The 14,670-nt window shown below is 36.9% G+C and overlaps 1 protein-coding gene across 4 annotated transcripts in view; it reads left to right on the plus strand.

The window, feature by feature from the left end:
- ANO4 (anoctamin 4) overlaps window positions 1-14,670 on the plus strand; it is a 388,856-nt gene that overhangs the window by 197,091 nt on the left and 177,095 nt on the right. For 3 of the 4 annotated variants that reach the window (XM_037007143.2, XM_073213690.1, XM_073213692.1), the window contains one exon: window positions 8,546-8,650. The exons of the other annotated variant lie outside the window; for it this stretch is intronic. In XM_037007143.2, coding sequence (XP_036863038.2) covers window positions 8,546-8,650 — 105 coding nt within the window. The remainder of the gene's footprint in view (window positions 1-8,545; window positions 8,651-14,670) is intronic. 4 annotated transcript variants of the gene reach the window in all.

A 14,670-nucleotide genomic window follows, 5' to 3' on the forward strand; every position in this document is an offset into this window, starting at 1 on the left:
TACCTTTTATCAAGCACTCTAACTTATTTCCAACTTCGAGAACTGCTAAACTGTTTGCAAATGTTATCTTATTTAATTCCCTTCATATTCTCATGCTATTATCCTTATTTTATGGTTGGGGAACTAAGGCACCGAGAATATTAAGTAAGTTGCCCAAAAACAGAGCCGATAACGGCAGAGGCCAGGTTCCAACTCAGGTGGCTGATTCTCTCATCCAATGTGCTGTGTTACCTTCTTCAGACAACCCGGTAGCCATGTTTCTAACAAGTTAGTAAGACAAAGCCTTGAAAATGGTTAAATTAAGAGACCTGTAATAGTTCAGACCTCAGCATAAGGAGACCGTACCACAGAAGGGAGCAGTACAGCTCCACGGAAAACACACGCAGTCACCTTCAGGGTTATTCTTTCTTTCTGCGTAAGTGATGCTCCACCATGGGCTCTGTGCTTGTGCTCTGCATTAGAACTTGGCTTTGCTCATTTTCCCTTTTTCTGGTTCCAGTGTTATGAAACTCACTCCTGTTGCCCTGAGTTTTAAAGAGTCCTTTCTGGCCCTCCTGGGAAGGCCTGGCCTCATGTTAGGAAACAGACTGACCTCAGCAAGCGCCTTCCATGTTCTGTTGCTCCCCTTACGCAGCAGAAGGGGGAGAGGAGAGGAGTAACTGAAGGAGAGACTTCAAGAAGAAAGTCAGCCAGCCAGAAAGACTTGTCTCTTGGCTGACGTGTCTCGTTCTGCCGAGATGACAGTCAAGATTCAACTCATTCTTTAGGAAGAAAATAAGGGGCAGTGAAGGCCAATCTTTGCAACAATAATAATCGTGGTATCACCACCTTCCGTGAGATGATGCTCTGCTGTTTCCAAAGGGCTCTCATGAATATTTCTCCTACATCTCATTCAGTTTTCCCAGCAGTCTGTGAGGGGGAAACGACCCCTCTTTGACTATGGCTTAGGAAATGAAATTGCTTGCCTCAAAGTACAAAATTAGTAATTGATGGGTCTACTAAAATCTGTGTCTTTAATTTTTTGTGGGTGTTTTCTTTCCACTGTGCCAATTATTTTTCTTGAAGATGAAAATTAATTGAATATGAAATATTGGTGTTTTCACATCACCGTATCTGGAAATAGACATTTTATAGAGAATTGTGGCTGAATCTTCTTTACTGAACCTAAAGAATCTGGCTAGTGTTCGTGAACTGAAGCTTGGATGAAATTACGTATTATTTTTCCTGTTTGTGAAATGGACTTTGGATGTAGCTGGAAGCTAAGGTCCTCCACATGGGTTTGAAAGTATGTGGAAGAAAAACTGTAAGAGCTACTTTGGACTTACGTTTTCTCATTGTGTGGAAGATGAATGTGGCGTCTTTCAGCCCAGTTAGTGCTGTGGTTTAGAAATAGCACTAATCATCCTTCAAATGAATCTCTTCCTCTTGAAGTGGATTTTTATTTTTCTCTAGCTGTGTGATGTGAGTTTAGTAAATAGGGGTTGCTCAGGAAGACAAGCTATTTTGGGTCTTGATATTGGTGCCAGTACTTCTTGCTGTCATTTGCTGAGTAACAAAATTGTGTTTTCTAAAAATATACACAAATTCCTCCCTTAGAGATTTGCATTTTCTTTTCTCTTTGCTGAGGGGCATACACACATATTTTGCCCTATATGGTGCATTTAAAGAATAATCTTTTTAATCACTATTTGAACATACAAAGTGAATAAAGAAAAGCTACAGAAAAGGCAGCCACGAAGAAAAACCAAATGATTAATTTCTGGAAAGAGTGTTGTGTTTTGTGGAATTTAAAACTGTGTCTTGTGCCTGAGACTATTTCAAATAGTTTTATATTCAAGAAACTTGGAGAGATTTAACTATTTTACTTAAGATCATACAGCTATACTAGTGGCCTAAGCCCTAACCTTCACCTAAGCCCTTACCCATGGCAGATAGTCAGTTAATGGTAAGCTTTTAACTTAATTCCCTGAATTAGAGCTGAGAAGCTGATACACAAGATGAATAGACTCCCATGAGGCTTACTTTTTTGCAAGGCCGTACTCTTTCATAGACTCATCTCAAGCTCTTCTATAGATGTATCATGCAAGCTAAGAGAGTAAACATTACAGTGATGCTGAGTCTCATGGTTTGCATTCTGTAACCCCTCCCAGTTCTGAGTTTCTCTCTTCCTTTGCTCTGCAAAAAGTCCAGGTCATCATACCAACAAACCTCAGCATCTGGGAAATTGGAAGCCTCCCACACAGCTCTGCCTACACGATGCACAAATCCTTCCTGCTATTTGGAGCTTTGCAGCTCTGATTTGCAGGCCTCTTTGAAATTCTTGGTGAGGGGATGCATTATAATTTAGGAGATTGCTATTTTGCTAATCCTGGGAAACGTGGAAACAATTTTCCTGAAGGTCAGCCATTACTGGCTGAAGCAGTGGGGTTATTATTTCCATTTTAGACCTGAGAAACATCCACCTGCTGTTAGCCAAATGTGGTTCTCCAGTGAGGACCCAGTCCAGAACTGTGTTCTTAGAACTACTCAATGTTCATCATTGAAAGACTGTATTCAGCTTTTTTAGTGACTGGTTTGAATGAATTGATCTGTTTATTCCTACCAAAACAAAGCCGTTCTTTCTTCTGTAAGAGAATGATCTTTAACAATATCACTAAATGTATCCAACACTAATATAAAAGAGCATGATTTATGTGTTTTTTTAATAATAGCACCTATGAAGCAACGTCTATTGTGAAATCTTTTTAGTTTAAATACACTAAACAAATTTTGTTAAGCACAATAAACAAAGTAAAGAAACAGAGTTGGAAGTTTTTTCAGAACCAGTGGAATATCCCACAGGTAAATCTAGGGCTTCTAACTTGCAGATCGAACTGAATTTGTTTCCTTTCTTCCTTCTTAAAGGGTTTATCTTGGATGCTGGCTGATGCAGGGAAAGTCTATAAAGAAGAAAAAATGTACCTCCCTCCCTTCTTAATACCAGTTTCCATCTTAACACTGTCATAGAAACACTGAATTCACTTATGGGAAATTGAAAATAAACTCCCAATTTCGAAAATAGTGTCTTTGCCACTTATTAAGTCCAAAAATATTATACATAAGAATTTATTCTAGATATTTATATCAGGTTTTGATATATCACTGCTTCCTATTCTGTTAAAAATACTACACTTGAGGATTTGTACTAAATATTCCTCTCAGGACAGGAACTCCGAATTTTTATTTGCAAACTGTAAATACAATGTAGACAGCTCAGATCTAGCATCATTCATTATGAGAAAATCATGGAAAATACCATCTGTCCCCCTAATGCCTACTTTACAGAGTTCCCCATATTTGGTGTTTCATGGGGAAGGTGAGATTTGACTTGTCACACCTTCCTTTATTTCCATCTCAACACGGAATACCTGCTTCAAGTACAAGTTACAGGATTTTTTTTTTTTTTACTGAGTTGTTTTTATTTAGTGTATGCCCTAAACCTGGTATTGGCCCCCATTTTTCAGAGAAGAAATATGTCACATAAAATTTTTGGTAGATTATGATGATCTAACACTATGAGCCAAATTATTTACATATGTGTAAACAATTGTGTATAAATTTTTAGAGAGCCTCCAAAAAACTTCATCCTTTCCATTTTATAAAGGAGAAAAATGAAGCCCATTGTTTGGTGGTCACATAAAAATGGAATTCAAATCCAGGTCAATGGAGTATCAAAATCTTCCTTTTCTACCACTTTGTGTTAATGTGCAAAAACAAGATCTGTCTGTATTTGATTGAACAAGGAATTTAATTTTAAATATTTAATGTTACTAAACCAAGGTGATAGAATAAGAATAGTGATTTGATGGGTGGGTGAAGGGCAACAGGGAGTGGCAGTAATATAAGTTACCTTGTCTTTTATCACAGTAGAAAACAGTAAGTTCTACATACAGTTGATCAAGAAGCAATGGGATGCACACATAAGGATACCCAAAAGAAATAAAAATACCAATTCTTGGAATCGATTGTATTGGGGATTGGGCTGGGGTTGAGAAAGGGATAGGGTTTGCAACTGTTAGTTTTATGATAAGCCCTTTGGTACTTCAAATTTTCTTTATTTTTTATTTGAGAAAATTTGATAAGATCTTACAAAGAACAAGTGTGTGTTCTGGAGTATGTCTTTCATATCATCTTTAAATAACCTATCAAGATGCCTTAAAGTTGTGGACGAGGAAGGAAAACTGGGACCTTGCCTTAGTCTATGTCCCTGACAGCTACTGGTAATGTGAAATCGCAGTAAGAGGATTAACTGAGCATCTAATGTGTTTGAGGTCTTGTAGGTTCTGTGGATCAAAAAAGGTGGATATAGATAGTTTGGTCCCAGGGCTCCATCATGTTATAGTCTAGTTGAGGGCGCTAGAGATGAGGAAACAATCTAAATGAGGAGAAATAGAAACTTATATTTTGTCTGTGACTATTCCATACTGTGTTAGGTACTTCACCTGCCTTACTTTTTGATGGAAAACATGTACCATAAAAAAAGATAAAATATAGATAGCTGTATGGGTTCAAAGAGTGGAAGATGGTATTTACTTGTTAGAATCAAGAAATGCTTCCTGAAGCAGAACACTTTAGACGGGCCTCAAAAGTAGACAGGCATTTCTGAAGACAGAAATGGGCTGGAAGAGGCATTGACATACATGCTAACTGAGAAACATCCCATGGAAGCAAGATACAGATCTAAAATGAAAATTTAAGATATCATTTGCTCAGCTGAAAATCTTTTAATAAATGTAAATGTTGTTATTAAGGTTCCTTTTTATTGAAACTGCCTTCAACTTTGCTCACACTAGAGAATCACAATTAAGATTTGAGTGTAATAATTCTTATCATTCAAGTATGAGAAAAGCTAAAGCCAAATTTGGAGACCCCATGAATTTTGTAGATATTTTTGATTTTTTAAAAATTGTTCAGTATGTTCTTTGCTTCTTCAGGAATCTTTGTACTTTCCTTCTTCAATGTAATTTATTTGTCTTTTATCCGTGAGATTGTACTTACTTGCGTTGGATGGGGTTTATACCATTGACCCTTGAACAACACAGGTTTGAATTGTGTGAGGCCACTAAAACATGGGTGTTTTTCAATAAATATGTTGGAAAAGATTTTTTGAGATGTGCAACAGGTTGAAAAAACATTTTATTTAGCTTACTTTATTGTAAGAATATACTATTTAATATACATAACATGTAAGACGTGTTAATCAACTGTTAGAAGTTATCAGTAAGGCTTTTCATCCACAGTAAGCTGTTAACAGTTAACTTGCTGAAGAGTCAAAAGTTGTATGTGGATTTTCAATCGCGCAGAAGATTGGTCTCCTAACCCTGGCATTGTTCAAGGGTCAGCTGTATTTTATTTTTAAGAGCCCTCACTTGGAATCCATGACATTGTCATTTTGCCTCACTTTTTAGAGCTTTGTGGTTTGACTCAAAGTCAGAGACATTTGTGACAATGGGAAGAACTCTGATTCTCTTTTAAAAACCCACACCAAAACTACAGGACTAATAATAAATAAATATTGAAAATTCAGAGTAGGCATACAACTTTTCATACATTGAAGTCATTTAGTCTCTTTTACTTAGAAAATATGTGCTAAAGATGCAGGTGATCACCTTGGAGGATTCATTTGACAATGTCCTCACACAGTGATCACTCTATTTAGGAAAGTTTATAGCAGTTTTTCTTTAACAGCACTCTCTACTTTGTCATGTTAGACTTTAATGAATGACATACTGCCAGAAATTCCAGGCCATTATACTTTATGAACTGCATTTCATATTTCTAGAGCAGCAGAAGAAAAATACCTTATATTTTAGGGGCTCTCAATGTGATCTTAATGTTTACTGTGAAGAGAATGTTGCATCCTGCAATCTGAAGCTATGCGAGTTACACATTTTAAGAATTGAAATAATTTAGAAAATCTTAAATTAGTTCCTTAATGGTTTAGTATCTGTAGTTTTTAAGTCTTGAATCCTGAACTCAAATATTTAATGTCCTCCACTGCCACCATCTGAATTTTTAAATGATTTTGAGATTATAAAAATATTTATGTGTATTGTGAAAAACATGGAAGAGAAAAAGGATAAAACAAAATATACCAATAATTTCACAACTGAGAGAAAGCTTCTGTACCTATTTGGTATATTTTCTTCCTGTCTTCTTTTTCTAGTTATGTAAAACTTTTATTTGTCATATAGCTGAAAGAAACCTATATATTTATCTGCATCCTCGTATCCATTTTCCTTTTTCATTATCTTAAGCATTTCAATTGTCATTAAATATTCTTAAAAGACAGACTTTCATAACCTGCTTTAACTGTCTTCTTTGTGACTTATACTCCTATACTGTCCTATAACAAAAAAATGTATTAAAAATTTTTGGAATTTTAGTTATTAAAATTGTAGTTATTTAGTAGTCATAACTGCTTCAATGTGAATTTATGATCTCCCAAGACAAGCAAATTAATTGGGCTTCTGTTTGTTAGTCTATTTAGTGAGTCATTTGCTTTTTAGGTTGTATAATAGCTTTTGGCTTGGTCTCAAGTCCTAGAGTGTGAGTCTATCAGTAAATCCAATTCTCTTATTTCTTATAATCTGTATTTGTGGCTGCTTGGAGATGGGTAGTATTAAAGACTTGTAAAGAGCATTGATTGTTGCATCTTTATAATTTAGTACTAGTGTGAGTTTGGGCAAACTACTCCTTCTTACTGCACCTCCTTGTCAAGGTTAAATGAGATGATAAAATATGTGGTCCAAAGCTGGCCTCTAGGCAGTACTGAATATTCTTAAAGGGATTTTTTTTTGTCATTATTATTATTATGAAGTTTTGGCTATTGAGCAGAACAAAGGTGACTAGCCTTAGTAGAGGCTGAAAAGCATCAGAACTTTTCCATACCCGTTCAAAGTAGCTGGCTGTGGGGGGACAAAAAGCAAATAACCCATTTTGATTCTGGGCAGCAAGGTGTCTGTTCTGTCTCATTGGGAAACTTAGTTCCACAGATACCTTCAGACTTTGCCATGTGGCAACAGCATGCATGCATTTAAAAAGTTCACTGCTGTGTCTGTGGGCCTTGACAGTCACTGAAAGGTGTGCCTGTGTCCCAAAGACCTGACTCACTGGTTTCCTTCTCATTATTCAATAGCTCCATAGTTTCTGTAGAAATGCCAGTGTTGCTTTAATAAATTATTATGCATGTTAACAGTAATGGCTTCCATTTACTGAGTGCCAACCATGTGACATCAAAGATCTTTTCATGTATTATCTCATTTAGTCCTCAGGTCTACTCGGTGAGACTCCTACTGTCTCCCTTATTTTATAGCTGAGGAAATGAAGATCTAGAGAGACTCAGTGTTACCTAATAAGAATTTGAATCCTGGTTCATCTGACTCGAGAATCTGAGCTTCACTTAGAGCTTTACTTACAGCCTTTTTCATAATCACTGCATAACCTCACCTATTCATTCCCTTTGCATTTGTTGATCACCTACTCTGTGCTGGGCCCTGTTCTAGTGCTGGATTGTGTCAGGTGGACAGAAGTTCCTTGTGTCCATTTCCCTCCTAGAATGAGTATCCCTCTTAAGATAGTAACTGTGCCTATTCTTTCTGCGTTCTAAGGATGTAACTGAAATTTTATTCAAGGCTGAGAATAATTCCTGGGCTTACAAAAGAATTATTTTTACAAAAATACTGGATGCTAGGACATACCTCATTCATTCATCAGGCTGTTTATTTTAGCACTGGCTTTTAGCCTTTCCAGACTCCTTAAATTGGAGATGTTTGATTGTTATTGTTATTATTGATTGTTTTAGGGAGCATATACAGATGCTTATTATTGGTAATGATAGAACTATTTTTTGATATCTTGGTTTCTTTGACTTCTGTAAATATTCTATAGGTATGTGGAGCAGTGTAAGAGACCCTCTGTCCTTAAAAACACACCAAAACTACATTGGACAAAACCTAGTACAAGAGGCTTAATTACTTCACAGAATAAATATAAGTTTCCTGGTGTAACTGAAAAGTAAATGGCGTAGCAGGGAGGTCTACCTGTGGGGGAAAAATTGAACTTGTTTTCTATGATGTCATGAATGTTAAATTCATCCCAAAGAATGAATTATTTTAATTCTGAAGAATGAGGTATAAAGTGTTTATTTTGAATGTCACTTTTTAGCCATGTAGAAGCCGAAAATAATTTAAATGTCCTTGAAGAGGCTAACAAGTTTTATTCCTCACACAGGAAATCACCCGTAAAATACTATGAAGTATGTGGTATTTTAATAAAGTAATTGCCTTATTTTTGCATTGGAAATACAATTAAATCATTTTGGTTCTATAGGAGCAAATGGCTGATGTTGTTCCTCATTTTTTTAAAAGTCATTTGCCTAAGAGGAAGGATCTTTGGCAATCCAGCTGGCTGTTCATTTAGACTGTGACATTCCTTCTCCTTGGGACCCAAGGCTGGGCTCTCCAATAACTAGTGCAAACTCCATGAATATCTTTCGTTTCTCCAGAAGGAGGTGTGGATTTGCAAGGCTACCAGCTCGATATGCAAATACTACCTGACGGCCCAAAGAGTGATGTGGACTTTTCAGAGATTCTTAATGCAATACAAGAAAGTAAGTTTCACTCAAATTTTAAATTCACTGTGAAAGGAGGAACTATTATAATACTTGGGAAGGGTAATAAAACTAGACAGCTTCGATGCCAAGCTTTTTTAAAAAATGACATCTTAAAAGAGATACTGTGTGAAATAATTCTGAGACCAAAAGACATAATTAGTAAAATGCAGGTTTAATTTTGAAACTGAACCACGTAATATTGACATCTTCGAAGAAGCCTGGTGGAAAAATTGTAGTAGAGTTGTAAGTTATATACATTTAATATGCTATAATAGAAAATCAATTGATATTGTAGTATTTTAGATTCCTTGATTAATTGTAATCAAAGAAAAAACCTTAAGAAACCAGAATACTGTTCGTTTGCTCAGTGTAAGTAGTAAGAAGTAAATATTGATGCAGTAGGCTGGTATCAGAAGTTTATTCTCCAAGACAGATTTCTGGAGTCAACTGAGGTTGGGCTGTGACCCAGAAGCATCCCCTTTTTCCTAAGAATTTTGATTTACTCTTCTTACACTATTTTGTGTTTTATAGTTTTCACTGAGAATTTTATCATGATCGGTACAATCACCCAAGTTCTAGACTTTGCTTTGAGGATCGGTGATACGGTGCCACCTACTCAGTCATTAACATGCGTGTTTTGGCAGAACTCTAATTCTAGATAATGATACTCTTTTAAGATCAAATAGTATTATATAAGTTGCCATTGAAGGGTGTAGATCTGCAGAGCATTACAGAAAGAGCTATTGCAATTTTTTGGCTACTTTTAGTTTTGTGACATTGCATTTCTGTATTAATTATTAGTGAGCAATTTTAGGCCCTTTTATAGTAGCTGTCTCCATTTGTCATACAACCTTCTTGACCTTATGAGATAATTAATATCTCCACTTTGTAGGTAGGACAACTTAGGGTGGGAGAACTTAAGTACCAAGGTAAAATAATAGTATAGAATGGAGGGTCCTCTACCCTTCATTTAATTCCTTCTTGAATTAAATCCTGCTCAGTATAGGATTTAAATACAGTGAAGTGGTTCTGAAAGAAATATTTTTGATGAAGAATATATTTTTAATGAGGACCAGCTATTTGTTCTGGTTGGGCAATCCCTTCATATTAGGTTAATGAATAAAGGAGAAAAAAAATCTCTTCAGGAGAATAAAAATCAAATTAATAGATACTGGAGATAAAATAACTGTTCATGGAAAGTTATAAGATTATGTAATTACTTCATTTGATTTGAAAGGTGATAGATTATATAGTGCTGAAAGGATTTAAAAATTTTTAAATAAATGATAAAAGTTGGCTTCCATGCAAGTATAGGAGATGAACTTAAATTTTCTTACGGCCAAATTGAATTATGTCAAAATGAACTAAAAGTTTATGAGACTATTTTTACAGAATTTTTACTAGACTATCTTAGTAAAGACACATTTGTATATGATGTTAATTGTTTTATAGTTCAGAATGGTGACCTCTTTATGAAGTAGATGAGTATAAGTTTATGAGCACTTAATATTTCAATTTAAAAATAAGAAAAAATATTACTTCATTTTAAAATGCACATCACTTTTTATAGGTTTAAGAAATTTCTAATATTTTAATCTATTTATTTTCCCATTAAGAAATAAGGTTTATCCTAAGTAGGTTTGGGAAGCTGCCTATACCGCCTGAGTCATTTCTGGTAGGAAAGATTTGGGCCATTCATCTACCTTCAATTTCTACCCAGATTCCAAATGTGAATCAGATGTTTAAAAAGTTTATTAAAATTTCTAAGTATAAAACACATAGGTTCTTCAAGGGATTGTACCTTAGATTATTATTTATAGAAAGCTTTCAGTGACCAACATATGAAAATGTAAATACAGGATTTGAACATCAAGAAAACCCTCTTAGAAGCATTTTTGTTGAGATTAAGCAGGATGATGGAAATATTCACTGTTTCTCAGACTTTTGTGGACATTTATGTGTGATCTTCAGGTCAAGCTGGAAGAGTGTATCTTTGTGTGTGTGTGTGTGTGTGTGTGTGTGTGTGTGTGTGTGTGTGTGTGTGTGTGTGTGTATTTCAAATACTTCTTGACTATCTGAGATAGTTTGGCCATTATAGTGTATTTCATTCTTTAAACAACCCTAAGAAATTGTAGGTACTATTTTCTCCATTTTAAAGGTAAAAAACTGAGTATACCTCCCTAAGATTATATAGTTAATATGTGATAGAGTCTATATTTAATTGTTTGTCAGCCCTTCTTCTGCTAAATAAAAGATTAAATAGAATGATTAGTAAAAACGAACTACTTTCTTTGATTTAAAAATTTTTATTTTTACATTGTTACATCTTGATGCAAGACTTCTCCCTCATGCTTCCAAATTATAAAAGATATTTACATTTTTTCCTGTAACGCTTGTGCCCTAAGCGCCATCTGCTGAAAAGAAGATGTCTCAGAGTGGCCATCCATCCATAAGTGTTGTTTTTCAAGGTCCTCCATATCAGATGTACAGCTGATAAGGAAGAAAAGAGTTCATTTCTCCATCCATCTATCTGCCTCATGTCACGTGCCAGGCGGTGTGCTGGGCAGTGTATTTTTAAAGCAGTGGTGAACATTTTGGTGTGCAGTTCAATTCAGGAAAAAATTAAAACTTTTACAGATCTAGTTGTTCAAATTGAAAACAACTTGATTGCTTTTGAGGAGAGAAACTTTGATATGTGGCAGGATAATGTGTGTGTGTGTGCTGCCCTTGATGTTATTTTCCCCTCTCTCTCTTCCCAGTCTTTGCTCCCCATCCCAATATGGCAGCCAGGTCCTTTGAACACCTTTGTGTCAGTTTTGTGCTGCCTAAGTCTCCTGCCTTTTCTCTTTTGAATGCCTGAGCTTCTGAGTGGCTGATGGTTGGATAGGAGAAGAAAATAGAAAGAGGAGGAATTTCCTGTCTAGATGTCTCAGAGTGTCCCTCAGTGACAGTGTGGCTGCTCGTGCTGAGGGGAATGGGATGGAACGGCTGTGTTGTGGGTCTGGGGGACTCCTAGCCACCTGAACTGCCAGGCCTGGCTGAGAGTCCTCAGCCTGAGGAAGGAACAAATCCTCCAGCCTCAGGGAACTCTGAAGGCTCTGGAAGACAGCAGTCTCACCATCCTGTTCCTTTGTTGAATCCCCAGTCCCTTGAGCACAGCATGGACTGTAGTAGCTGCTCATGAAGTTTCGTTAATGAATGAGTGAGTCCCACTGTAAACCTGCAAAGTGGAAGACTGCAGCTCAGCGGGGGCCAGTGTGGCCTGGAGACCAGAGGGTTCTCCTTAAATGTTCTTCTCTTTACAAAACTTCCAGAACCTTTGTACAGTCCCAGATATGTGTGGTAGAAGAGTGAAAATGTCAGCATTGACTGAAATTAAATTGTCCACTGGGCCAGTGAGATGGGGACATGGGGACAGATTGAACTTGATGTAATGATGACAGAGTTGAGGGCAATTCTTACTCTTGAGTTTGTCTAGTAAAATTCAAACCCTCTGCACATGGTCTGAAGATTTGAGTGCCAACTTTATTATGTGTGATAAAATTAGTGAAAGTGAAAAAAAGACCTGTTTTTTAATTACCAAAGTTTTAAAATCCAGACATTTTTGGGAAATAGACATTTTAAGACACTTCTTCTGGAATGAGATTGAGAATCAGAATGTAAAGCTCTGCAGCCCAGGAAGGAGTTGTGTGTAGTGGATGTGTGTGTGTGTGTGTGTGTGTGTGTGTGTATCTTTGTATGTTTATTATATTAGCAAAACATTGAGAATATATCGTTGAAAGGGTACAATAAACCTCTTAGTTCTTGCTTTAGATTATTGCCAAAGCTTGGCCCTTTCTAGACATTATTCCTCCTTGACCCTTGGTGCCCACCCCTTCTACTTTGTCCTTAGCTTTTCTTTTCTTAATTCCCAGAATAAACATAAACAGACTGTGGGAACTCTTAAGTAGCATTCATACCCTGGTAGACATTGTCATATTCTAGTCCATTAGGTTCCAAGAAAGGACAGAAAGCCGAGAGCAGTGTTGCAGTGAGAACCCGGAGGGGGGAGAGTGATCGCCATGCTGCGGGCTGGCCCTGTGCCTGTGGTCTGCACAAGCGCCACCTGGTCACGCGGCGGTTCCTTCATTGTGCATTTGTGGTTTTGATGTGGAGTCATTTCTCAGTGACATCCGATGGGTCATCTTGAATCAAATTTCTTGAGCCTTGATTTCTAATTTTATTTTTAATTTATACGGTCATGCCATTTCAAGGGGAAAGTCAGGGACAGCGAGGGGCTGACATATTTTGAACATGTGACATTGTATAGCAACTCTCGTTGACCTTTTATCTGTATTATTTTATTTAGTCTTAAATTCTCCTTGCCTTCATTTCCTCATCTGTAACTGTGCTGTAGTCACAGTGAATCCACGTGAAGTCCTGAGGGCAGTGCCTGGCCGCGGGAGCCCTGACTGCTGCCTTTCTTTTATTCCTCTCAACAACCCCCACGTGGTAAATGCTGTGATCCCCCCTTAAAGAATCTAAAATTTGAACAAGCAAAATATCCCAATCCTACAGATAGTAGTATGTGAGAGCGCCAGCATTTAAACCCAGGCTTGTCTGAGTCCAAAGCTGGTGCTCTTTGCAAAGCGCGTGAATGAATGGTCAGTAGACTTTGAGAATCTTAAACGCACAGCATCACTGACCTTGTTTCAAGTTATAAAAAGGTGACCAAAGCTATTGAGCAAAATTCTGCTCAAAGTATCATTCCCAGGTTGTAAGAGGTGTCATCATTACCTGCCATGTTATAAAAGTAACGAAGGTGTCTGTCTTTTCTTTAGAATGTAGCTGTAGCAGGAAAATATGGGAAACATGCTTCAAAAGAAACATGCTGTCCTGGGAACACGTTTCATGACCGTGGCCCATTGCGGAGTGTACTGTGGGCATCCCATGCCATCCTTGATGCTCTTTTTTATAAACAGCATCATTACTGAGCCGGGAAATGCCAATGAAATGATTTTTTTTAATAACCACACATTTTAAAAAATGTCACAGCTTTTTTTTTTTTTTTTTGCAGACACATATTTTGAATCTCAAAACATTTCAGGTAAACTGTCCATGGCAGGAAAAAGTGCCTGATGTCATCAGATATGTACCAGTTAGGATCCCAGCTTTCTTACCCTAGTTTTTCTTTGGGGAGATGTTAACATAACCATTTAATTATTGCCATGGTATACTAGCATAGGTTTCCAAACTTTTAAAAGTAGTGGAATCTGTTATTTTCCCCCAAATACCTTTTTAAATATAACCTCAATATACAAAACAGGTAACTGAGCTGCTTTGCAGGTAGGTGGTGGTAGGTGGCCCACTCAGTTTCCTTTTTGCCCCCTCCTTGGCCCCTGAAATTCCTCAAAAGGATCCTGAGGTGCCAGGGAACACACTTTGAAGACCAGTAGCCTACAGAAAAGGAATTAAGTCAGCTAAAGAATTTATTGCCTTTCCAGTTACTCTATATCTTTAGTTTGAATTTTCTAAATTAGGCCTTCTTTTTTTTCTTACTAGTAAACCTGGCAGTTTCTGTCTTAGGGATATTCTCAGATTCATTTGAAGAACACTGAACATCTAGATAGTTCTAGACTTGTTAATATCCTATAAACGCTAAGTAGTGTTTGGTTTTTAAAGTCCCAGCCCAAGGTGCTCAACACTGTCCTGAGTGTGTTTCCCTAAATTTTGAAAAACACTTAATTTGATCTATTTGTGAAATTTTAAAAAGTGTCAGGCTACAGATGTAAAGTCTCGCTTTAATCAGGTGAATGTTCAAACTGTGACAAGAGTTGTTTGGCAGCTAAATAACTTCCTGTTCCTGAAAGCCAAGCATGATTTAAGAACAGTAGAAATTTCCACCAAAACAAGCCAGCTAGAAATAGTGCGGATTTGGGAGTCAGAACTGGGTAGATTTCATGTCGGTCCCTTACTAGCTTTGTGGCCAAACTTAGCGTCTCTGAGCCTGGCTGCTTTCTCCTAATACCTATTTCCTA

This window comes from Manis javanica, chromosome 10 (genome assembly GCF_040802235.1).
Source record: "Manis javanica isolate MJ-LG chromosome 10, MJ_LKY, whole genome shotgun sequence".
Lineage (NCBI taxonomy): Eukaryota > Metazoa > Chordata > Mammalia > Pholidota > Manidae > Manis > Manis javanica.